The sequence below is a fragment of the Poecilia mexicana genome, unplaced genomic scaffold, assembly GCF_051168715.1.
Source record: "Poecilia mexicana isolate PSO_F unplaced genomic scaffold, ASM5116871v1 scaffold_16, whole genome shotgun sequence".
In the NCBI taxonomy this organism is placed as follows: Eukaryota; Metazoa; Chordata; class Actinopteri; order Cyprinodontiformes; family Poeciliidae; genus Poecilia; species Poecilia mexicana.
In genome coordinates this window covers 26,553,867-26,579,383 of record NW_028263385.1, presented here as the reverse complement: position 1 = coordinate 26,579,383, position 25,517 = coordinate 26,553,867, and the positions used below count along the sequence as shown (strand labels likewise).

Sequence of the window (25,517 nt, the reverse complement as noted above, 5' to 3'; positions counted from 1 at the left end):
AACAAGCTAAAAGAACACATCTGAATTCAGTCTAAGTCACTGAAGCTATGCCCACGTGTCTTCAGTCTTTAATCAGGCCGAGAACATTACCAGACGACTGCTGCGTTTAATATTCACATCACAGTTAAGAGAGTTTCTGGCTGAGATCTGACACCTGGCATCAGAGAAATTGACCTCCCTCGCAGCATCTTCAAAGAGGCGAGCTAAGAGCCAGAGTGGAGGGGTGGAGGGTGGAGGGTGGAGGGGTGGAGGTCCTGCTTGTTGCACTGTCCTGACGGAGTCCTTCCATCAGTTTCTAACTGTGACACTGTGCGATCATCTGGTTCTGGAGGATATTTATAGGCCTCTGCCAGCTCTGGCCCTCCGTCCCCCACACCTCACCCCACCCGCTGCCCCCTAAGGCTCACCATGTCGTTCCTCCTCCCCCGGCCATGGGAGAGCGAGGCTGACGGATCCGAGCAGCAGGCGCAGCCTGTCAAAATCTGAGACGAGGAGAGGGAGACAAGGCAGCAGAGAGCAAACAAACAGGAATCTCTCCGGTACTCCTGATTCCCTTCCATCCAGCTCTGCCTTTTCTTCACCTTTGTCCTCCTCTTCTTCCTCCTCCTTTGCTCTGTCTCTTAGATGAAGATCATACCTGGTAGGTAATCAGTGTGTGTGTGTGTGGTCTGCGTCCATGGGTGTTTTAGCCGTGTTCGTCTGCCTGGTTTCTGGCTGTTGGTGTGCTCTTGGCGAGGACAGAGTGTGAAGTCTTGTTGTGATCTGAACACACACACACACACACGCACACACGCACGCACACACTCCAACACCAGCAGGACAGAAGCAAACACAGTGTCCCTTCATAACATCAGCAACCTTTCACGTTGTAGTCCTCACACTGTAGCCGACGTGAGTTATGGGCATCATTAGTGTGTCAGTGAGCTTCGAGTTCTGGCCACCAGCTGCGAAGCTGTTCTCGAGGTTTTTGTTTTGCTAATCTGAAGATTTTAAATCAACAAAGTATAACTCGCTCATTGGCTGTTTCCTGATCTGTTGATGGATTTTTTTTCTGCACGTTTAAGCATCACTTTCAATATAACTTGGAATTACTTTATTAGTTCTGATGAGCTTCTCAAGAATGCTTTGTAATGAGTCACAGATGCACATCTGATGATCAGTGCAATCAGTATATGTTTCTTTATGTTGTAATTTAGGCAAAGATAATGTCTTACTTTAGCTCCGAACTTGATCTGGACTCTGGATCTCCTTCATTTAAACGTAATTTGCTTCCATTTATAGGCAGCATGATTAACTTTTACTGCATTAGATTCTCTGGACCGCTAAGCCTAGGGATGAGCCAAGTTTTTACTTTTTGTTGGCACTGACATCAACTTGTTCTTTTAACTCCATTTAAAATACGTTGATTATTTGTGGGATTGTTTTTTTCTAGACATGAACACATCAGGCTTATTTTGGGTGATGCTTTTATTCTTACTCTTGTCTGATTTTCACTGCGTTATAAAACTTTGCTTTAAAATGTAAAATTGTGGGAGTTCTTGGTTTTGAAGTGTATTTAATAAAAGGATTTTTAAGTATTTGACCTAAAAACCAATCAGAGGCAGTTATGGAAGAAATGATTGATTCTGGCTGATTGATTTCTGCATCTCAGATTTGTTTCTCATAAGAACAAAAGCTCCTATTTGCTTTTTTAGTCAACAAACCACAAACTTTAACTGTTCTCTGTACAGTTTTGTTTTAACACTAAATTGTTTATTCACCAAAGAAAAAAAGGCTTGAAACCCTAAACTAAATCTGCAGTGAGACCAGACAGATTGATGATACTTCAAACATTTTAAGCAAGAGCGATCATAAGCTGTGGTTTCCATAGAATTCCAGATATGAAAGGAATTTTCTAAGGAACAACGCACAGGCCTCGTCTTCATCTTCTAAACGTCTACAGAATGGTTTCTATGCTAAAAAAAAAAAAGTAAGTTATTTGTTCACAATAATAGCCTTTTAGTAACACATTTGAGGTGATTTAGGCTCGTAAAAAAGTTATGAACCACTTTCAGTTTTTATTTTGTTTTTTAGAAGTGAATAGGAACGTTGACCCCGCCCATCTCTGAACTTAGCCATCACCTGAAACACACTTTTACTTCAGACTTTCTCTTCAGTGTAATATCAGTGAGAAAATAACTCTAACAAGCACATTTCTTGGTAAATATCTCAGGGTGTGCAAAAACGTCAGGAATGTCCCTGTGCTGTCCCAGTGGTCCCTCCCCCTCCCAGTAAAGCCCCACCTGTTACAACAGCCTGAACTCGCCTCATCTGCCTCTTACCTTACCATGAAATACCCTGTCAAGAGACATTCCTCCCATAATGGTATTTTTGGATCACGAGTGGACTCCCGTGCTTTAAAGAAATATGAAAATAAAAGTAGCCCATCTGATGATGGAGTCTAAAATCTAATGCTGGAAAAGTGAAGTGAACATGAAATATTCTGTTTGTTTTCTGAGTCTCTTAGAGCTGATCAGAGTTTTTGAAGCCAAAAGTCCTCTACGTACTTCTGCTCCGATGACAAAGGGGAGAAAAGGAGGATGAACATTTCCAAAGAACACACTGTTGCTATAAGTTCTCCGTAGTCTGAGAATACATTCTTAGTAATCGAAAGTAATGATCAGTGAAACTAAAGATGCACCAATCAGAGATTTATAGCCAATTTACGACTGACTTTTGAGCTTTAGTTTTTGTAATGTGTCAGTGCTAAAACTAATTTTAGACAGCTGGAATCAGTTCTAATTAATTAATTATTTGCCCTAATTTAAAATGTGTTTAGTTTTTAATTAACAAAAATGTACTTAATTTAAAAGAAAAAAAATGATCTGGAGTTAATACTTCAACCTCCATTTAAAGTTTTATATTCGCAATTAGCACGATTAGCATGATTAGCATTACGTACTGCAAATATGAGTCTCCACAGAGTGCAGACCATCATTCCAACCCTTAAGCTTTCCACCAAAGTTGCAAATATTTCTGCTGTAATATGTTGAACCTTTTTTGTTTCTACTGAAATCAACTCAAGGTGCAAAAAGGACCAAAACACCAACATACAAAATGGGGACAGACTGAAATAACTACAACATGTCCAAATCTCTGTTGTAGCAGCTTGACTGAACAGCTTATATACATCATAAAAAGTTTATTTTCTTTTCAAGCTTCAGTTTACATCCTTGTTCTTCCTCAAACTTAATTTTCAAACACCTAATTTTCCAACTAGCTAAAAATACGTAATTCTATAAATGGCAGTCTTTAGCTTCCACACAGAAGAAAGATGTGGTTAGCATGATCGGGTAGCATTTAGAAACGGTTACATTAAATAAATGTAAAAGACTTTTGAGTTTCCAGGAATGTTAAAGCTGAAAAGCATTCCATTCTATCACCAAATGATTTTGCTGCTCGTTTCTAAAATATATGTTGTAATGATGTAGCTACACTGATAGCCTGCTCCTTGTTGATACTTCCTAAGATACTAAGATTTAGCACTTTAAAGACTTATTTTTTCATTTGTACAGTAAGTAAAGTTGTGAGGTCTTTTTCTTTGGAACAAACAGTAAGTTGTCTGGCCAAAAAGATGGCAACATGCTTTCATGAGCTAGCCGAGTTAAAAACTTCTTATCTGGCAGTAAAACTAACAAAATCCGAAGGTCAAACATACAGGAGTCAGCCCAAAACAGAACAGCTAAATAAAGAACTAAAGCCTCCTCCTCGCTGAGGATTACCCACAATACTTTGTAATGGCTTTTTAACTCACGGACACATTTTTATCGCGGCAGGTGCAAGATCTTTTGTTTAGCAGGATTTTAGTCTGAACCACTTTAGCTCGCCTGAATAAACAGTGAGATTAAAGCAAATTGCTCTCAGCAAAGCGCTGGGATTTCAGCAGCCAGTCGAGGTCTAATATCTGTAATCTTTATTTTTTTCTGCTGTTAATTCACCCAATCAGAAATGGCTTTGTCAAACCTTGACTTTTGCCATTTGTGTGTTTGTTGTATAAACTTTACTAAATATTATGTGAGAGTTGCAGAAAGTCACATTGCTCAGCCTGTGAAGTGACTCAGCTTCACGTGAGACATCATTACCCTGTTCTTTAGTCACGAGCAACCATGAAGTGTTTTAGACCGTGTCCGCTGTGTGACCAATTCAAAGTAGGGTTGTCCCTCTGCTGTGTTGCTGCCTTTAATTGGAGCTTCTGCTTGGCTCACATTGCCATGATCATTTAACTTTAGTCATGTTTGCCTGATGGGTGTAGTCTTTAGTGTATTACATCAAAACTGTGTGTGTGTGGGTGTGTGCGCGTGTGTGTGTGTGTGTGTGTGTGTGTGTGCGTGCGTGTGTGTGTGTGTGTGTGTGTGTGTGTGTGTGTGTAAGGCTGAATTCTTTCATGGCACCTTGTCGAACAGTTGCTGCCCCTCCCTTAAAAGGCTGCCAGCCTTTGAGCTTTCTCATTCCTAACATTTTTTTTAAGGAACTGATTAGAATGTTAAATTTTTGTAAAGCTTTGACAGGCAGATGTTTGTTGATTCCAACTTGTGTTTATGAATCATTTTTATATTCTCACTGCCTTTCCTCGTGTATGCTTTACTTTTTTTAAAATGACGCCAAATCAGTATGAGAGCGCAATCACTGTAAAACAGAGTTTTATGATAAAAATAAAAGACACTTTATGTGGCTTGATGTAAACATTTTGCATCTATGCTAAGCTTCAGTTGAAGTATATGAGAGCCTTAACTGATTACATTTAGCATCTAATATTACCGTTTTGCTTTGTTAGCATTGTAAACAGTAAACCTTAGGATGAACCTTAATGCTAAGATTTCCAAAATGTTGTAGTTGGTGAGAATAGAGGCTGGAATAAGAAGGACAACATTCCCTTCTGACCACGTGCCAATGGTGTCAACTGGAAGGTCACGACTTAGGATACTGAGTGAAACCGTAAATACTCTGACACACAACGTGCATCCATCTGCGTTCCTTTGCTGATCTTTGACCTTTTGTCTGCGTGTGTTCTGCATCTGATTCCCAACTTCAGAGACATGCAGCACCTCACACTGCGGTAGGTTTTTTTATTTTTATTCAGATTTTAGCCTGGAGCCACAACTGACTGTAGACATGCAGAGAGGTTTGCTTTGGGACAAAAGGTGTTCATTAAATTGTAAATTGCTTTTCTAAGTAATCATTGAATAATGCTAGTGCGGTGCTGAAGTGCTAAGAAACGGGTTGAACTTTTGTCTCTTTGGGCTGACGGAGATCTCAAACAGAAATAGAAATTTCAGTTTTGTACATAGGAAAGTAACGTGAAGTTGCCTTGAAATACCAACAGCAATCAAAGGGTTCTGAGAGAGTTGTCGTCCTCTGCCTTGGCCTGGTGGCTGGAAAAGTCAACATTCTGTTGGAAACACCTCAAAATCCCACTGTGGAACAAACTAGCTGCGCTTACTGATTCCTAGAACTGATGACTGGATTTAAGGGAAGCTAGATGGTTTACCCACCCTGTGGTTCCTGCTCAGAAACCAGTAATCATCAGTCAGTCAACAGACAGAATGTATCACTGAGGGGCATCATGGAAACCCAGAGGCACACTTCTAAAGTCTGCTGGGAATAACAAATTAGCCAGGCGAATGGAGCTCCCTTAGGGGATGTTCATGTTGAGCTGATTTATTTATAAGCTGCGGAGGCTCCATGGAAACACATCAGGTCCTTCAGTTTATATATACCAACTGTGGCTTCACCCGTCCGTTGTGTTAGTCGGTAGCTTCACTGGGTCCTGTTCAAATTTCAGGAGTTGACACAGGATACGTCACCTTTGTGTCCTATTTTATTCATCTGTCACTCGTTTTTCTTTGCTTTTTCATGGGGAACGAAAAGATCCTAATGTTTAAAACCAATACTTAAATCCACCAGTTTCAACTGGTTAACGTAGCATTTTTAGAGTTAAGGAAAGCTAGCATGTAGATTTCCTTCAAGTTTATTTTCCATATTCAGTTTTTGGAACAGGAACACTAAATTCTATATCACTTCATATTTATAAATCTATCCAAACAGCCAAAAATATTTTTTGAGGTATGCGGAGTGTGAAAGTGTGGCTTTCAAAATATTACACTCTACCGAATTTTGCATCAAAGCAGCCTTTTCCAATCATAACATTCCACAAATTAATATCATGGTGATGATTTGTACATTGCACAGCTCTATTTGGGAGCATAAATCCCAGCTTTATGAACTTGTCTGAGAATTAAAAGGGATTTTTTTTGCTAAAAAAAAAAAAAAGTTGGCACTGTTGCTAACTTATTGGTTTTGTCCCAATACTTAAGAACTTTTCAGAAAGAAAATCTGTATGGGCCAAGGTTGGAATCGATCGGCGATTGGACCAGAAAAGCGCAGTCGGTTACATCCCTGTTTACCGCAGTATCTCCTTCAGTTCTGATGTAGAATAACTCAGCTGTGCCTGTCATCAACTGCGCCATCGCAAACATTTTACTATGGTCAGTTCAAGTGTTAAAGTGTTCGGTTTCATTTGGCCCGACGTCCAGATCATAACTCTGGCTGTAGTTTTATTGTATCTAAACATCTAAATTACTCCTACAAGCCACGGGGCAAAGATCAGATTTAAAGCAGGTGTTCAGCTTCTGAATTTTTATATTAAGACTAATAGAGCCCTGAGGAAACTGTAAATGAAAAACAAATACTTACACACAGAGAGATGGAATAATGCTATCCAAGATTTGCCTTGTAAAAGGTCTTGCCTTGTTTATTACAAAATGAACCCCTGACACGCCGCGCATGCAAGAGAGCTGTAAAACACAGTGATATGATAAAGAGTTCTAGGTAAAACGGGACAGTCTGAAAACAGTTCACACTGAGCACGATCATATGACTGGATTACATGATTCCAGGGTGAGATTCAGCACTTCTTTTGATTCCTTTCTCTGCGTGGATTACCTGTGGCGTTCTCCTGCTTTAATGAGTGAAAAGCTGAACCGATAATCGTAACGCAAAAGACAATTATGTTGAATTACCTGTCTGTTGTCTTTCGTTTTGTCCGTAATGAAGGGGGCAGGGCACGAGAGCATTCTTTCGCCGGTTAAAGAGTTGTTCCTGTTTACACATCACACACCACCTGGCTCTGGCTGTCAGAAACACAGAGGGATTCTGAGTGGGGTTTCTTTAATGCCAGGATTATGGATTTCATCGAGACTGATAAGTGGGAGATCTATCTGCATGACATGAATTCATACACACATCGACTCAGACACCTGCCCTCTATGTTGACCTTTGCAGGTGAGTGGTGAGGCTTGATTACGATCGGCTTGGGGAGGAGTTTCTTTGTTGATCTGTGCTGCTTTCAGTGTGGTCATGCAGCGTGGGACACCGACTTGAGATAAAAGAAAAAAGATCTAAACAATGAATAAGGCTTCCTCTGACTGAGCTTTATGTTTTTAAATGTTTTTGTACTTCTTCTAATTTCTTGTGAAAAAAAAAAACACTTTGATTTAAAGTTTGATGTACTGTAAATGTTACAAATGCGTGGGAAAGCGATCTCTGTGTATAGGTCTCATTCATACAAAAGTAAGCACAGCTGCTTTGTATGCAAAGCTGGTGTTACATTTCATTTCATAAATGAAAAGGTAAATATTTTTTGCATGTAGGTGCACCATCTCCTGATGGTGTTTCAGAGATATGAGTCACCTCACCTCACACAACCTGCCTGCTTTGACTACACACACATTTTGCAGAACACCTGTCAGAAAGGGTTGGGCTTCCTATCAGTGAGGAAGCTTTGAATTTATGGCATATAATTTCTGCTGGGTCTTAAAATACATGAAAATCTTAAATTTAAATCTTCCAATGTCAGAACTTAAAAAGATTTATATAAGTCTAAAAGTTTCCAATAAATAAGTTTAAATGTTTTTTAGGATGTTGATATCAAATTTTTCTGGTTACTTTTTCCAGAACTGCTTTTTTGGGGTGAATTATTAACAGTTTTTTAAGTGTTGAAAGTGTTAAGTGCTCACTGCGACCACAAAACATTCCAAAGACACCAAGATCATTTAACAAACTTATCTTTGGTTCTAGATATAGACAGCTGCAAGATTAAAAGGGTTTAGATAATCAACAGATGAATAGTTTGATCATAGGAGTTGGGCAAACGGCTGCAACTCAGGTGGATGCATGATGCTGTGGGGACGCCTGTCTTTAGCAGAGGCAGGGAAGCTGATGAGCAGATAGATGGAGGTAAGTACCAGGTAAATCGTACTGATTGAGGGGAATATTTATCTTTCAGTAGGAAAGAGACCCTAAATATCTCCAAATTATAATGAATAATTTATATCAAAGCACTTCCATTTCTTCAAATGGTACAGTCAAAGTCCAGACTTTATTCTAATTGAGAGGCAACTAATGATCACAGACACTTGTTATTCTACATGACTTACCATACTCCAGAAGACTTACAGCAGTAAACGAAGTGGTTTCACGTGGGTGTTGTTTCTGTGGAGAAAATGCATGCCACACTTTTCAGATTTTTATTCACATAAATACCTAAAGCAGCATATCTTTTTCCTTCCACATTTTCTGTGTTGGTCTTTCACAAAACAATCACAATAAAATACACTGAGGTTGCAATGGGGTGAAAAGTTAAAGGAAGATGAATCCGTTTTCAAAGTAATTAAGAGTAATGTTACTCTAAATAACAACATAATGAATCTGCAAACCTTGAACTCTCAGCTTGAGTGCAAGATAAAACCTTCACCAGAGCTGGGATCGTTAAGGTGTTGAAGACAATCAACATTGGAAGATCTTTTGATAGAATATTGTCCATTATTTTGACTTTTTAGCACCATTCATCTGCTCATTGTCACCAAATTGTCTAGAGGACGAATTAGAACCATGGCGAATTTATAGACCTTGTTTCCTACCACCATGGACTGTGGTAGGAAACTGCAGGCACAGCAAAAAAAACAAAACAAAAAAAAAACACGTCAACTCCACAAAAGAAGGTGCCAGCTGGCTATTGTGTTTGGCCACGACTTTTTCCCCCCACAGGGCAAAACTCTTGGTAGAATATAGATAGAAGTATTGTTTGTTTATGCTACTATTAAAAAAAATAATAATAATAAATTGACTGACTTCATTAACATATTTCGATTTCTTGCTTTAAAAGTCTCTCTTGGAGACGCGGGCTGTACCTGAATGATGGTTGCGTTTGTACTCTGTCGCCACCTAGTGGTGAAACCGTTTCTCCAAGCAGAAGGAAATGGTCTAATGTTCAAAAGACGGTGTTTTCCCCTCGTGTGTCCAGTCAGCTACGAGACCTCCTCCGTGGCCGTGGCTAAAAATACCGCCGTGAGTAAGAGTCAGTCACAGTTACCCTCTCAGGCGCGTGGTGCTTCCTGTTTGTAGACGTTGTCATAGAAACACATCTCAAGTTTCAATTTTTTCCACGTTTAGTCGCCAAGCGTTGAGGCTAAAACGGCGAGCGGAAACATCACATGGCATCAAGATAGATTAAGACACCCCATGATTAATGAGGAACCTTTAGATTTTCATCTAAAGGCTGGAACTAAGCAGCCAGTGATTTTCTCCTTACTCAAAGTCAGTCATCTGAAACAGATGGTGGGTTGTTTAACACGTACACCACATCAGTCTTTTCCTCCATATTCTCCATGTTCAGTTTTTTCCTAACCTGATTTCAGACGGGAAAATAATCTTGACCATGATTCTTTTCCAGATTACATGAACAAACCAATTTCTTGATCTCACCTGCAGAGGGAGACATAAGCTCTTCTTAATCAGCTGTGTCTTCACAAAACTGCAGCTCAGAGGCTTTTTTTCCCTCCCCATTCATCTTTCTTATTTAAGTCCCCCAAATTAAACACAACTAAAACACACACACACACACACACCCACGCACACACACACACACACACACATACACATGGACCCACATTTGGACCCCTTCACAGACTCTCCTGCAGCTGGTCTATTTTAAAACCACTCAGCTGTTCTGGCTAATCTGAAGGCTTGTTGAGTCTGTGATAAACTAGGTTTTCATATTCATCATCAGATCTATTTCTGACAGCACAGCGATCCAGGATAAATGGACGTCGTTTCATGCCACAGCTATGGCAAACATGCCCGCGATTAGCGTACAAAGCAACAACGTTGTGTCTGCTTTCAACTTCTGCTACTGCTAAGATAACATCATCACATCAAACCATATTAGAACCTTAAAAATATTAACAATAAAAAAAATACTGTATTGTAATCTCCTACCTGCATTTAGACACTTATTTAGATTTGGTGATTTTAAGCTAATTGACATAGACATACTCTGACTGTTTCAACTTAAATGTTAACTTCAAACTTCAACCTATTTTGGAGGTGATTTAATTCAGAAAAACACAAAGTAGTATGTATTTGTGAACTTAGGAAAAGTATATTTTGTAAAAAAAAAAAAAAGAAATAAGTGTGTTGAGGATTTGTATTCAGCATCCCCGAAGTCAAATTTTGTAGTAGTGATGGGCATTTATCGTATCGTATCGTTTATCATTTATCATTTATCACTTATCACTTATAACAACATTTTTTTATGCTGAGTATTTTACATGCATTGTCATGAATCAGTTATTGATATTAAATATAAAAAACTGATAGTCTTATCCAGAATTTTTTTTTTGCTATATTCCCCACAGTTTGCTCCACAAACCCATCAATAAACATCAGCAAATAAAAAAATATATAATAAAATTCAATTACCATGTGCAGTCTACAGATATACATCATACTTTTTTAAGTGACACCCTGTAGAAAACCATTACAAACAGAAATATTTTTTTAATCATAATCTTTATTGTTATCAAAATAGTACCACAAAATATTACAATAAAATTCTAAGTCCATATCGTCCACCACTAATTTGTACAACCAACATTCACAGCAATTATAACTGAACACTGGACATGCTGTGCCTTTCTTACAGCTGTGATGCATCACATATGTGGAGTCCATGCATAATAGCAGTTCAGTCAGTTATATTATATTATTATAAATATTATAAACCATGTTTCATTGAAATCCCATGTAGAGGCTTTTCTGAATGATATAAAGTTTGCCTTTGTAACATGAAAAAAATGTAGGAAAACGCAAGATGGCGAACGCAGACAGTGGAAATCGCTGCTTTTGATCTTTACGAACCCTAACCCATAGGCGGGCCCATCATCCTGTCAAGGATCCCTCTCAGCGAAGCATTCCTCCGGCGCTTCGACAGAAATGCGATCCAACACGCTCCGAACGGCCGCCAACCTTCCCCTCCTCTTTTTTCCTCTCCTTTTTTTTTCTCATCCTGCTCCTTTATCCTTTATCCTCTTCAAACAATGTATGAGATAATCCCAGGGCTGTCGAGATAATCCCGTTCCGGAGTTTTATCAGCTTTCTCGATGTCGTCTGCAAGGCGTGTTTCCGCTCACACTTTCACCTGAATTTGCCAGCAGAACAGCTGAGGTCAGTTATGAGGGTGGATAAGAGAGATAGTGAATTTATGCAAGCTTATATGAAAGGAAAATAAATCAGTGCAGCTTTTTTGTTTTTTTTTTTGTTTTATGGATCTACTATGAAAGGTGTCGCCTTCCCTCTCTGTAAACCCTTGTATTTTCTTTGCAGCTCAGCTCTTTCAGAAACCATAATGACACATTCTTGGAATTCCTTTGTCTGCTAATTTGCTCTGGTTCTTGTTTCCAAAAGCATAAGTACAGGTCGCTCTAGTCTTAACTGGCTGCAAACTCAGCTGTGCTTTTCTTTTCTGTAGATTAGAAGCATTTAAACAGTTCTACAAAAAAACAACAAAAAAACCCAGAAATGAATCTGCTTATTTTATTGTTTGCTTAATGTGAAAAATTAGCAGTAAAAACAAAATTGGCGACAAACAAGAAGTGTAACCCATATAGGTCTACATATGTAGCATTTCTGATTTGGAAGGTGGTAGTTTGCTACCAGAAATAAAATAAATAAATAAAATAACTAGGGATTCATTCTTTAAAACCATAAATGCTTCTAAAACGGTTTCTAAACTGTCTGAGCAGTTCAACCCAGACATATTCTGATTATAAGATTTTAAAAAACCATTTGGCCCTGAAGTGCAATATTTTTTCATTTTTTATTTTTTTTCATCTAACCCCTAAGTCTGGGAGTGCTGAGGCTGACTGTATCAAATCGTTTACTGGATAATGAAATCACAAAGTGAGAAAAGGAAGAACAAACATGGCAGTCCATCATAAACAATCATCCAACCACAAACTGATCATTTAGGGAGAAAAGAAAAAAGAAAACTTTCTCTCTATTTTTTCACTCCTCTCATAAAGAGCCAGATTGTTCCATCTGGTTTTGATGAAGCCAGATGAGGGAGCAAAGTAATAAGCATGTTGAGAACTTAATGATATGTCTCCTTTTAGGAGGGAAGATCTCATGACTAAGACGTTCCATGCTTATTTTTTCTCTTCTTTTTTTTTGTGCCGCATTCCCATTCTCGTCCCCCTTATATATATTTTTCCCATGGGGTTCTGAAAGATTTAGTAATTGGTGCAAATTCTAATGTCAGAGAATCACTGAGCGCTCATTCACTGAGCAAATGAACCAACTTTTTTTTTTCAATATAATCTACAAGTCAAACTAAAACTGTGAACTTTTTTTTTTTAGATTTTTCATGTTACAGAAACGGTTTTATTGGAATTTATTGATAGATCAACACAAAATAGTGTATAATCATGAAGGAGAAACGGTTTAAAATGTTTTCTCTAATGCAAATCTGAAAAGTACATTTGCAAATTCATTAGCATTTAGACCCCCGACAAGCTGACGCCACAAAATAAAAACCATGTGCAACCAAACTTATGGTAAAGCATGGCGGTGGCGTCATTATGGTGTGCATGGGGTGCTGAAAACGGGCAGAGTTGATGTGAAATTATGCGCAAGACTTGACACTAGTATGGAGATTTTTCTTCTAAAATGATTTTGCAACGATGAATGAAATGAAAAATTAAAATGTGCAAAGCAGATTGAGAAATATGCCAAAAATTTAGAACTCCGTTTGCCATCAAAACGTGGCTTTTCCTTTCAGTCGATTCAATACAAATTCAGAACCACTTTTTCCTTTTTCCTCCCACTTCAACGCTATGCACTTCTTTGTGTTGATCTATCACAAAAATATCAAATAAAACACCGTACAAAAAGTTGTTGTTGTACTATAAAAAAAACGTGAATACCTTAAACAGGCATATAAAAAAATGTCTGAAAGGCACTATAAAAAATGTTTTTGCAATCAAAAGCTGTCAGTTATTGGAGAAATTCCTTCCTGGCTCCGATTTAATTGCCTCTCTGTGAGCCACACCCTAATTCCACTGCTTGCCCAGACATTGTAGAACTACAAAGGCGTGTCTCCAAATTTGCGAGCGTGGCTTAAGGTGAGTCAACAGACTGCGCCGCTCCACACCAGCAGGTCCGCACAGATCCCCTCACACTGACACATTCGGCGGGTTCGTGTTCGCACAGGTTGTGCAGAAAATTGCTGCGCTCAGGAGATAAAGCGCTCTTTAATGCCCCTTAAAGTAAGACAAGGCAGGGTGGAGTAATGGTAGGTATATAAATATATATACACGTAGCAAACAAAGGTTATTCTCTGACTTTTGACACATGTAGTCGCTGTCTGCAGGGAAATGTTTTCCATTTATAACAGGAATTACATAACTGTTTTTCCACTTAATTAACAAAAGGTTAAACTCATTAGTTACTGAAGACACCCAACAATGTGTAGATGTTGGCAGAATCTGCAAACATTACAGACAACTTTTCTAGACTTGCTTCTTTCGAGCAACTCTTAAATATTATAGATTTATATATTTATAAATTTGATCTGTCAAAAGTACCCCACGTAATTGTTTTTTTCTTCTTTTTTTGCATCTTCTATTGATTTTGCTTTCCCAGAAGAAGACTTTATATCTAAGCCAGATGATAATCCAGAAGATCCATGGCGCTTTGCGAAAGCTTTCATACTCCTTTAGCGTTTGCTCGTTTTTGCTACGTCACAACCACAGACCTCAGTCTGTTTTTATTGGGATCTTAGTTATAGACCAGCACAGCTACCACCATGGCGTACCACTATTCGCTGCAATCACAGCTGCAAGTCAAACCGTATTAAATGGTCAACATGTTTTTTTGTTTGTTTGTTTTTTTTTTAAAGTCTTGTCACAAATTCTCAATCGAAATTAGGACTGGACTTTGACTGGGGACTTCCGACACGAGTGTGTTTTGACATCAACCATTAAATTGCAGCTCTTGTCTGTCTCTTTAATCTCGTTGTACATGTTTATAGTGACAAACAATAAATTCAGTTCAGCTTGTGGTTGTCATTTTGATGATCTAACCGAATCTCAAGCCTTTTGCAGCCTCTTTTAGGTTTTCCTTTCAGTATTACCCATATTTAGCTCAATCATCAGCCTATCAACTCTTACTAGCTTCCTGTCCTTGGTGAAGCACCATGATTTAACATAGGGATGGTTGCATAAAGGCCAAAGATCGGTTTTCATCTCATATGAACCAGAGCATCATCAAGATTTAACAATTAATAACAATCTCTCATTTCTGATGGGTGCTTTGTTTACATGTGCTTGAGGAAATGCAGTCAAATCACAAACGGTATAAAAACACTCATCAGAAGCTCTTTTTCTTGCATGTCAGGGCTGATTTCATGCATCACAGTCTAGAAAATGTAACAGCCACTCCCAAATCGAGCTCAGCCCTCCCCTCTTCCCTTCTTCCTAACGGTAGCGAGCTTCTATTTGGAAATGCCTGAGGAATGCCATGAATAAGAAATGAGTAACCAGAGATCAGTGTGTGCCTCTTGAGTCAGCATGTGAAAAATCTATTTCACAACTTTCTTTGTTCATCTGTCGTTTAATGTATTCAAAGCCATAATAAACCCATCAGCAGCATGACTTTATTACCTTCTGCGCTTTAGTTTTCTTGCGCAAGCCATAAAGTGATAGGACGCTTAGGTTACCACACCTCGGCCTCACCCATCGCTCCCTTCATGTTCAGCGCAATGCAACAGGAAGGGGCGTGTCCGGAGTCCAACCCGCCGTGTTCTCCACATGCTAACGTCACTGAGCACACAGTACTTCACTCAGCAGGGCAGGCCCAGACTCCGTAGCCTGCAGGCACAACACAGTGGAAGAAAGGGGAGGAAAAAAAAAGAGAGAAAAAAAAACAGGAAGGAAAAAAGAAGGGCCGAGCCAATGAGGGAGCGAGGAGGTTAGCAGAGGATAGAAAGGCAGAGAAATCATAGGTTTGTGAAGAGCTTAGTGGACTCTGGCCACAGGACTTGCACTCTCTGGAGCAAACCGACAGGGCCAAAGATAGAAGCAAGAAACGCAGAAGTTCCCGTCGAGAGGAGGCTCGCCACGGACCTTTTCTGTTATTAGGAATATTTTTTCGCAAGCCGACAATGACGATGAACTCTCAGCAGCAGAAGTACAGGAATTTCTCCACTGAAAGTCTGGGGAGAGACAGGATGGGCTCAGATGATGGGTACTACCAAGGGATGCTGAAGGCTACAGACGGGAGGAAAGGTACCAGTATGGCTCCGCTCAGTTGCAAGCCTTGATCTCGATCCTTTACTTTGAAAGTATCTGAAGAGCTGCTGGGCAGGAATAAGGTTGTGGGTTGTTTTAATGGGAAGAAGGAAAAGCAGAGTTCAGGTTGGAGAACTTTATATCAGACTTGACTGTTTCACTTGTTGCTCATTAGAAACTCTTTCACATTAGCTTGTAGCCTTCTAGTAGACTTTTTTTTCAGTGGGTATGAATATATTATAGGATTTTATTTTATGAACTGTGGCAGAGTGACTTAAATTTTTAAAAAGGAACAGGATACTCCCTCCTTATTTCACCAGCAGCTTCCTGTCTCGTCACCAAAGCAAAACTTAATCACAATTTCCCTTGTGATTATGTTTGGAAGTCGGTCACTATAGCAACAGTCTATTTATCTTCTATTGTAGTCAAAATGATTAATGAGCTATATTTACATGAAGACACGTCATGTCTTCTTTTTTATATATAAAAGTTGTGACTGTCTACTGTAAAAACAGTAAAAATGCCTTTCGTATCTCCAATCATGTTACCTTTTTGTAGTTAACAACTTTACTCCAAGTGTTGACTTCTTCATCTCAGTGATTCATGTTTATGTATTAAATGCTTTCATGTGATGCCTGAAGGTTATTCAGCCTCTATAAGATTTTATAATACAGTTTACTTAAAGAAGGCAGAAATGCACCGGCCAGGCTTTTACTAGACCGATACTGATGTCCAGTTTTCTGGGACATCCACTGAATATAATAAACTAAGAGGAAAAAATGATGGAGGTTCTTTGATAGATTTGAATGCATCAAATCTAACTTAAGAATTTATTAAGCTCAGAAAAAGAACATTTAACGCCAAACTGATGTTTGTTGATTAAAAAAAGATCAGTTTTATATTCACTTGCAATTATTTTTCATTTTTATTAAAAAATATCTAATTTTTCAGCCTTTGAACTGACAATTACCAATGATATTGTGGTAGGGTTGAGAGGGGTTTTGTCCTCACATTTCCTTTTGAGATGACATTTTTTCCCCTCCTTGACAGGAAGTTGAACCACTGAGGTCACATACCTTTCCTCAGTCCATACTGCTTTGAAAATAAAATAAGGTTCAAGCTCTAATTGGGAATGAACCAGGTTTTCCTGGAAGACCGTTTCATAAAACATGCATATTTGCTGTCTTGCCAGTGTGTGTGTGTGGGGGGGAGGAAGCTAATATAGCCTGTGGGTGTCAGTTTTTCTGTTTGTGTTGAATCAGTGTTCTTCGCTTTCATTGCTGGGTGTGTCGGTGTGTGTAGGCACTCGGGTCACACCCTTACACTGATAACGCTGAGTGGACTTTGTTGTGTCATCATTCGAATGAAATTGACTGAAACGTCGCTAAAGGAGCGTCCCTTATAGAGACATCGAGTGGTAGTTCCTAAAGCTGGCTGGTTTGTGCTTTTTTTCTGTCAAAGACGATTAAATCTGCTTGGTTAAAAGTTTTAACAGATCTGTCAGAGAGCCAGAAACAGACGCATTCCCATAACTGAAAGTCGCAGAAACACACCTTGTGGTTTTCTTTATTTTTTTTTTCTCCCCCTTGAACATCACAACACCAAGTGAAAATGTACATGTTTGTTGTGTTAATGGGTGTGTTCGGCACTTACGTCTTGTTCTTTCTTGTTGGGGAGAAAAAAAAACTGCTCCCGCTAATAGTTTTCATGCCAAGTCCCAACCCCACAGATAATCTTTGCGCTCACCTGAACGCCTCAACTTGGAAATCTTTTCATCTTCTGGTTTGTTTTGGTTTTCTTGCAGTGATGTCACTCAGTGAAACATGAGCTTGTTCTGGACAAATGGGGGTGAATGTGCTGTGATGTAGCCTGAGTCAGATGGTGGCGTACGCAGAAGTACTTTTTCCACCCAGCAAGGGTGTTCTGTGTCTCTGGTGTCTTTATTGTGTAATAGTGTTATGGTAAATAGGCACAACTCTCACAGTGGAATGATACTTGCAATATGCCTTCTACAGCTAGGGGGTGTAAGGATGCACAAAAATAAAGGGAGTTCCATACATACGTCAACTTTCACATGCAGAATGGGAATTATACATCACCAATGAAGATTAGCATTGACATAAGTAGTCAAGGCAAAATTGGAAAATTTGAGTAAGTTGTAGCAAAGCTGGTATTATTTGTTATTTTGTAACGAGTTCTGTTAACAGTTAGCCTTAAAACTAATGTGCAACCTTTTCTTAACATCCCATGGCAAAAAAAGTTCTAGGTTCCGCATGTGTGTGTCTGTACGGGTTTGAAGCTACACTTTATTTGTTAAGTACATGCATGCTAAACCAAAGGGCCCATACCAGAAATCTTCAGTATGAATACGTTTAGCTTTCCACATTTGTGTTGTTTATTTCTGATGGATGACCCACGGCGTCTCTGTGTTCCAGATGAACGAGATCGGGTACAGAAGAAAACCTTCACAAAATGGGTTAACAAGCATTTGATAAAGGTAAGACCATCTTCTCCTTTTTGGGACTAAACATATGTTAAATGACACATTTTTGCACACATTTGCATTCAATCATGTTCATTAAGGAGGAGTTTAGCCTCACTATAAACTGTGGCCGTTCAAGTTTCATGAAAGACATCGCCCTGCTGTAGTTTTAAATACGGGTGAACATCCCTTGACAGGTTTGGTGTTTACTGTCAACTAGCATTGCAATGTTGTGTGATGGAGACAGATTGATCAGAATTTTGTGGCCAATTTCTGATTTTTGTACAGCTCCAGTATCTGCCAATACCGATTTTTGATATTTATACAGGTAACATACTTTTTTGAGAGAGCAGTGACTCTCTAATAAAATTTACTTTTAATTTGAAAAAATTTGGAGATTAGCATCTTGTATTAGGGTTTTGCACAACTAGGATGACTAAGACAGCAGTCTATGTAGGACCAGGCTCATACAGATAAATTAGAGCAATTGTAATATATCCAGCCATCCTGTTATCTGTTGAGATGTCTATCTCTCTTTCTTTTATTAATTCTCCCTGACTTCCTTTTCTGAGCCTCATTGATGCAGAAAATATCCATCTTGTTTTCTTCTTCACCAAGCAACCACTCTTACACTGATGAGTGTTGTAGTTATGGAGACTTATGTTTGCTGATCAGAAAAAGATAATACTTTTTAGTTTCTGAGCGGCTGGTTACTATGGTGATGGCTGATGACTCCTGAAAATTGACCAATTTCACTCACATTCCAGTTGTGTAAATGATGATCCAACATGATTTTAAGTAGGCTTTCTCGTTAGAACTGATTGTTACTTGGCCAAATTCACACTCAATTGATCATTTTTATGAATGATGTACCAACTAAGCTAAAGAGCAGACTCAGCAGTCTCACCAGGTCTCCTTTGAACAGTGGAGGGAGGTCTCACATTTCATCTACTTCATTGGTCATCCGTTCATCGTAAACATCCTCTGTAAATAATGCTGCCAACGTCCTTCCTCCTACTTGTATAAATACAGGCTGAGTAGTCAGCCTTTGTCTCACACTCAGACACTCGCATTTCACCATCATGGCGAGGCTCACTAGGAGTCCAGCCTGTCATCAGCTGAGGAGCTGTGTAAACCTTCCATCCGCCTCCGATCAATCACCTACCTCATTCTATTCCCAGCCTGTGGTCTGAAAGCCCACCAGAGAACCATTCATTCACAGAAAGAGAACGGGTCGAAAGAGGAATCGAGGGAGACCCTACGTTGTACCCTGGAACCCCTCATTAGGGTTGAAACTCTAGCCTTTTTGACACGCTGGCCCTCCCTCAGAGCAGTTAAAATATTGCTTGGTTCACCTTAATTTCAGGGAACTCCCACTGGCAGCAGTACATTCACAGCTTTGTGTCTCCATGCTGTGTTCAGCTCATAGACATTGGGCCATTCATTTGCTTAGAATGAAACCAAAGGAAAACAGGAGGCCGTTTTCCATGAATGAGCATCTGTGGCACGGTCGGCGATGACTGTAGGAGAGCTAATTTTGGACTATTTCTTTGTTTCTCTTGACTGTTCTCTGTGAATGTTGGATGGTGGGTCAAACACATCTGGTCTCAGTTAACTACCGCTGCAAAGGCGGATTCTGTTCTCACCCTAAAAGCTCATGATTGAAGCTCACAGTAGCACATGTGCTGCCCAGACTCCTGGGTCTGGTATCCTAGTTACCATCATACCCGGTTTAAGCTCAATGGCACATACTGAGAATTTTGTAAGTATTCACATAGGCAGATAAAGAAAAAAAGTCTGATAAAACCTTCGCTCATTCTGTTCTTAACATCCTTTTAATGAGATACCAGCGAGAGGGTTCAAGTTGCAGGACTTTTCTCCAGCTCGGTAGATACTGTAACAAAATTGTGCTGTACACTGTCAGTCATTTGGGTGAGAGAGCGCTAATATGCGTTAGCTGTTGTAAAAATACTTTCGATCACAAAAAACGTCCACACCAGAAAGTCATGATTTGGAAAGGTGGAGAACCCATCGCTGCTGCTGAGGTAACGCTGCTTTAAATCGACAAATTCAAATAGTTCCTTCTCTGTTTTAAAAAAAAAGAGCAACTACAAGATAAAAGATGTTTTTCTAGATCTTCCTGTGTAAAGACAGTGATGCCGAAAAAACCATGGACTCTTCCCTCAGTGTTGTCATACCAGGAGATTCTCACAACCTCATAAGTTGCCATGTGGAGTAAATAGAAGGTCAAAACACTGAAAAAAAAAAAACATGGTGGAATGTGGTATGGAAAGAGTTAACTTTAAAGACCCCTCGCTGAGGTTAAACTGATTTAATGACTTAATAGTCTGCTTGAAGGGCAGCAGACTAGAACCTACCTGGTTTGTGAAAAGTTGTAAAAGGCCGCAGAGTGTTGTTCCCTGCTCAGTAAATCTCTTAAAGTTGCACCAGGGAAGCCTGGAATGTCGGCGCAGCTGCAGAATGTGAAAATGTTTCTGTGCAGACTCCTCCTGGGCTTTTCAGGTCCGAACAGAACATAAAAATAATAGAAAGCTATTGTGGAGTGTAAAAAGGTGGAGTCTTCATCTTAGGAAAAAAACAACCATATGAAACAAGGTGAATCAGACCATAAAGAGATACAAAGGCTTTCTAACTTAGAGGTTTTACAGATAAGTTCTGACAAACAGTGCAGTTTGTAAAACCGTCTGATATCTTTCAGCACTAAATGTTCAGGTAATCTCCTGGATATACATTTACAGGGGCTTCAGAACAGAGCGCTGTAATTACCAGGTGGTGATGGATGATTCTTTATTACATACTGGAGTCATACATACTTTTCCCCAAAATACAAGCTGCTATATAGGAAGTGTGTTTTTTGCATCTGATATCATATTCAGTTATAGTTTTATAAAATATTTCTGTTTGGTTGGATTATTTTAAAAAGCAGTAAAAATGTGCATATTCACAGTAGTGCAAAGTATATTCAATGATTGTGTAAACAGTGACCCCTAGTGGCCATACTGCGTATAGCAGGGATTATCTGTCTAGCTAGCTCGTTAGCTAGCTCTGTTGCTAATCTCTAATTTATAACTTTCTTTGCATTTCATGGTCTGTCTTCACTAAGCCTGGGAGGGCAGAGGTAGGTGATGGCATGCTGAAATAAGAGTGTGTTTCTTTAGTGTCTGTCTGCATGGAATGACACCGCTTCCCAAGATTTCACCCCCCTGGTTCCAAAGATATATTTTCCTGGCACAGTCACGTTTTATTTTTTAATTTTTTTTTTTTTTTTTTGCTGTGTTGGCTCACTTCAGCTGTACCACAAACTGTTAGTAACTAACAGTTAGTTTTGACAAATACCTACTGTTCATTTCTTCTAAATGTTGTCAAAAATGGTATCTTTTGGTTGTGGTTCACCTTTTTACCACTTAAGGTGGACTTCTGTTTTTCTTTAGAATCATATGTATTTTTTTTTTTAGCGTTGGCAGCTGCTAGCATCTGGAGCTGCAGTCAGGCTTGGCTCCTGAAGGCTATGCATTCCTAGAGGTGTGCCAGTCACAAAGCACTGCTGGATACTGTTGCTGCTGCTTTACTTTTCTTTTTGTTCTTTGAGTCAAAAACGGTATCAAGTGTCAAACACACTGAACATTTTATAAAGTCTGTGTAAATAAAGTGTATTCCAAACAACTGAAAGTGGATAATGCTCTATGTAGCTCATACCGTAATGTGACCTCCAGGTAAACCAGAATCGAAAAGGTTTTGTAGTATGTGTGGAAAAATTCTATTCATACAAAAATGTAGCATTGACATGTTCACAACGTCGTCTGATATTGAACAGTGCAGATAGAATGTATGCCAAAGAAGTGACTTTATTGGCAGGGTAGTGACCCCTTCTACCATACAATAAATATTACACATATTTTGTAGAGGAGACAGGGACCTCACTGCTGGCAAATTGAGCAGCAGCTTGACAGCCGCTTAAGCTATTTCTCTGTGTTTGTGTAGCCTTGTGACACGTTCTCTTTTTGTCCTTTTTTCCCCCCGGCAGGCACAGCGTCAAGTGTCAGATCTGTATGAAGATCTTCGGGATGGACATAACCTGATCTCGTTGTTGGAGGTCCTCTCCGGAGAAACTCTGGTAAGTTTTCAGTGTTTGCGTTGAGACGCTGCCAAAAAGAAAACTGTGCTTGAGCGCTGCATCTTTTTTAGCTCAGCAATGCTTCACAATTTAATTTAATCCTGATGTATTACACAGGAGGCGCTTATTTAATCTGGGATTTGTGCCCTCTGGGAACAAATCACCACAAATCTGTCATCTATCAGATGCTAAAGAACCATTTGTAGATTTGCAAATGCCTCTTATTTTCTCTATTTTACCTATTTTGTTTCAATTAATCTTTTGATATATTTTTGGATTAAATCCAGCAACAGGCAGTTTTTTCCCCTTTCTTTTATTATTATTTTTTGCCTTGAGCTTCAGATCTGTACAGTTTCTCTGCATACAGCTGCTGTACTTCATTGCTACTAACATCTGCTCCAGCTCTGCCCATCTTCCGAATGCCTTCGAAACTGTGACATATTAATAGCACCGCTCTGGTCTGTGTGTACGTCTGTGAAAAGTTCTCCAATATGATCCACAGTTCTATTCTACACCCCTTCCACCTGTTCCTCCTTCTTCTTCTCCTTCTTTTTCCATTGTCCTTCCCTTTAATCTCTGTTCTGATCTTTGCTGTTTGGCCTTCGCCTGCTTTCCGTCACATTTCGCTTGCTAGCCGAGGGAGAAAGACATGGTCAGGAGCGTTCGGCTGGTGAGTGGCTTTGGAACTTACGGTTTGTCCCCCTGTTATGTTTTCACCTGCTCTGTGTCACTGAGTTGGCTATTGCATGGCATCCATAGAACTCCACTATGGAAATGTGTTCTCCTGTGGATCTCTTAAGTTTCTTTCATTGGCTTTTCAGTATGTCGCTGATGGGCAGGGGTTAAACATGTACTGATCGTAAATATACCGAACCCTGATTTTTGTAAAGCATTAGCCTTCAATAAGTGGTTTTATCAAATTCGTCAACATGACAATGCTGTGTGAGACCGCAGTCGCAGTACAAATAGGTTTAGAGAGTAGACATTAATCAGGCTAATCATATGTTGGCGATAGTCAAAGCTATAGAATACCTTTATTCTTGTTTGTTGTACAAGATATTGTACAACCTCAATCTTACCTGGTGGTGCATCAATAAATTGACCGGCTGATAGATCGGCTCAGATTCCATTAAATTTTGTTGATCTGTGATCGGCTGATACTTACATATAAAACTCGTCTTATCTAGTGATTTTATCTATCTCTGCAAAGGTATGAAAATCAGCCGCTGTCTCTTTTTGCTCTGCTGTGGGCTGATTGACAGACACACTCACCAGGCCACTTGTCCAGTTAACAATAGTCACCCCACTGTTGTCAGCACAGCTACTTTAATGCTAAATGTGATGAATTTTCAGACAAAAAAAAATCGGCATTGGCTAAATTCGGAATCGTCAGGGCAGTAGTTTTAGAGATCCATAACCGGCTAGAAAACTGCAATCTGTGCTCCCCTGACCTTAATCTGAGTTTTCCAACAGTCTCTCAACACCTTCCAATCAGCCATGCTGCAAAACATTCTGCCTGCCTGCTACTGTCTGAAAGTCTCTCCTTCACTTACCCACAGCCTAACTGAACTTCAGACATGTCCTACAAAATACGGGTTTCTTTTAAATATCGTCCTGCTTTTCTTTGACTTTAGTTTGAGTAGCTCAATTTGAGTTTACTCCCCTCAGCAAATAGTTTCACATTGAAGAGTGTTTTTTTTTTTTTTTTAATTTAAATTAGGTGGTTGTCTTTATTCAGCAATACATCACTACTTTAATACATACTGCACAGACCGGAGCTTTAAAGTAATTTACCAAAAGTAGGTAAAACCACTGTATTATGTGGAATGAGCTAATCCACTGTGGGGTAGCTAAATCCATTCATCCACTTTGTGGCTTACTGATGGAAAAACAGAAAAAAATTAGATTACAGTAAGGACAAGGAATCTGTTGTTACCTCTTTTTTTTAATTTGCCATTTTATTTAACTTTGCATCATCTCATCATTTTTTGTCGAACGTTATACTCGTTTTACCACTAATCTGACTTATTTTGCTGATGTAACTCATTTCTTCTCTCTGTGGTTTCTTGCTCCTTTCCAGCCCAGAGAGAAAGGCCGGATGCGCTTCCACAAACTCCAGAATGTACAGATAGCACTGGACTTCCTGAAACACCGGCAGGTACGATGCTTCCATGAGCTGCTTCACTGTGCCTGACATCATGGCCGGCGGCCGTTCGAATGACTGTGGCGGCCGTTCGAATGACCGTGTCCGTTGTGTTTCGACAGGTCAAGCTGGTGAACATCAGAAATGACGACATAGCAGATGGGAACCCCAAGCTGACGCTGGGGTTAATATGGACCATCATCCTCCACTTCCAGGTCTCCTCATCTGTCAGTGTTATGTTCCATTTTTATTATTACTCTTACCCTGTCTCTCTGGGATCTGAGCTGCTGCTGCTTCTCCATCTCCTTGGAACCAATCAGTGGGGGACTTTGGCTTCTCATCAAGACACATTCATTCTTCCCATATTCCATGAAGTAACACAGACTAACTTTGCTGAATCGCAACTGTTGAAGGAAACAGTGCACCATTAGGGCGTGCCGGCATTAGTCACTCTCCCTTTTTTTCCCCCCAGTGGGAGGGTGAGTCACATGGAGTATCCTAATTGTTGGCTTACTTCTCTGCCAGTCCACACCCCAAATGTCCAGGAGCTATTGTAACTTTTCCTATGCTGCCAGGCAGAAATCCCTGGGCTTCAGCCTCACAGATCTGGTAGCGTCCCACCACCCACTGAAAGCTCAGTTCGGGTTTACATTTCACAAAATAAAGGACAGGTGATATACAAGCCGATGTGATAATTTAGTGATTCCATCAGCTACGTCCCGTTGATACGGCGCCTTTGTGCTTTTATACAATAGTGAATAACAGGAGGCAGCCAGGATGTGGTTTCTGGTGAGTCAGAGAAATGAAACCACCCAGAAATTCAATAATAATTGGAGTATTTAATCCAATCATTTATGAAATACAGAAGAAAAGATTAACTGTAGCAAATTAGACAGGTGGGTACGCCAAATCAGATTAGAATTATCTTCTGTGAAGAATTTTTTTTTTCTTTGTAAATACTTCTGATGGTCTTGGAGACTCACTGCCAGCTGTGAGTCATCTTTTCTATGCCCAAAGTCCCCAAATGTAAACTAATCTGGATCCCAGAGACAAGACAGAGTCACAGCAGACCAAGCAGAAATCCTCAAAAGTTCT

At 39.6% G+C, this 25,517-nt stretch overlaps 1 protein-coding gene across 19 annotated transcripts in view; it reads left to right on the top strand.

Moving 5' to 3' along the window:
• plecb (plectin b) overlaps positions 1 to 25,517 on the top strand; it is a 115,553-nt gene that overhangs the window by 57,187 nt on the left and 32,849 nt on the right. For 5 of the 19 annotated variants that reach the window (XM_088014275.1, XM_088014278.1, XM_088014270.1 and 2 more), the window contains exons 2-6: positions 18,098 to 18,159; positions 21,269 to 21,283; positions 22,190 to 22,279; positions 24,360 to 24,437; positions 24,545 to 24,649. In XM_088014275.1, coding sequence (XP_087870401.1) covers positions 18,098 to 18,159; positions 21,269 to 21,283; positions 22,190 to 22,279; positions 24,360 to 24,437; positions 24,545 to 24,649 — 350 coding nt within the window. Of the gene's footprint in view, positions 1 to 449; positions 641 to 7,068; positions 7,321 to 14,847; positions 15,660 to 18,097; positions 18,160 to 21,268; positions 21,284 to 22,189; positions 22,280 to 24,359; positions 24,438 to 24,544; positions 24,650 to 25,517 lie in introns of those variants that run through there. The other 14 variants (XM_088014277.1, XM_088014279.1, XM_088014282.1 and 11 more) reach the window with 10 other exon arrangements.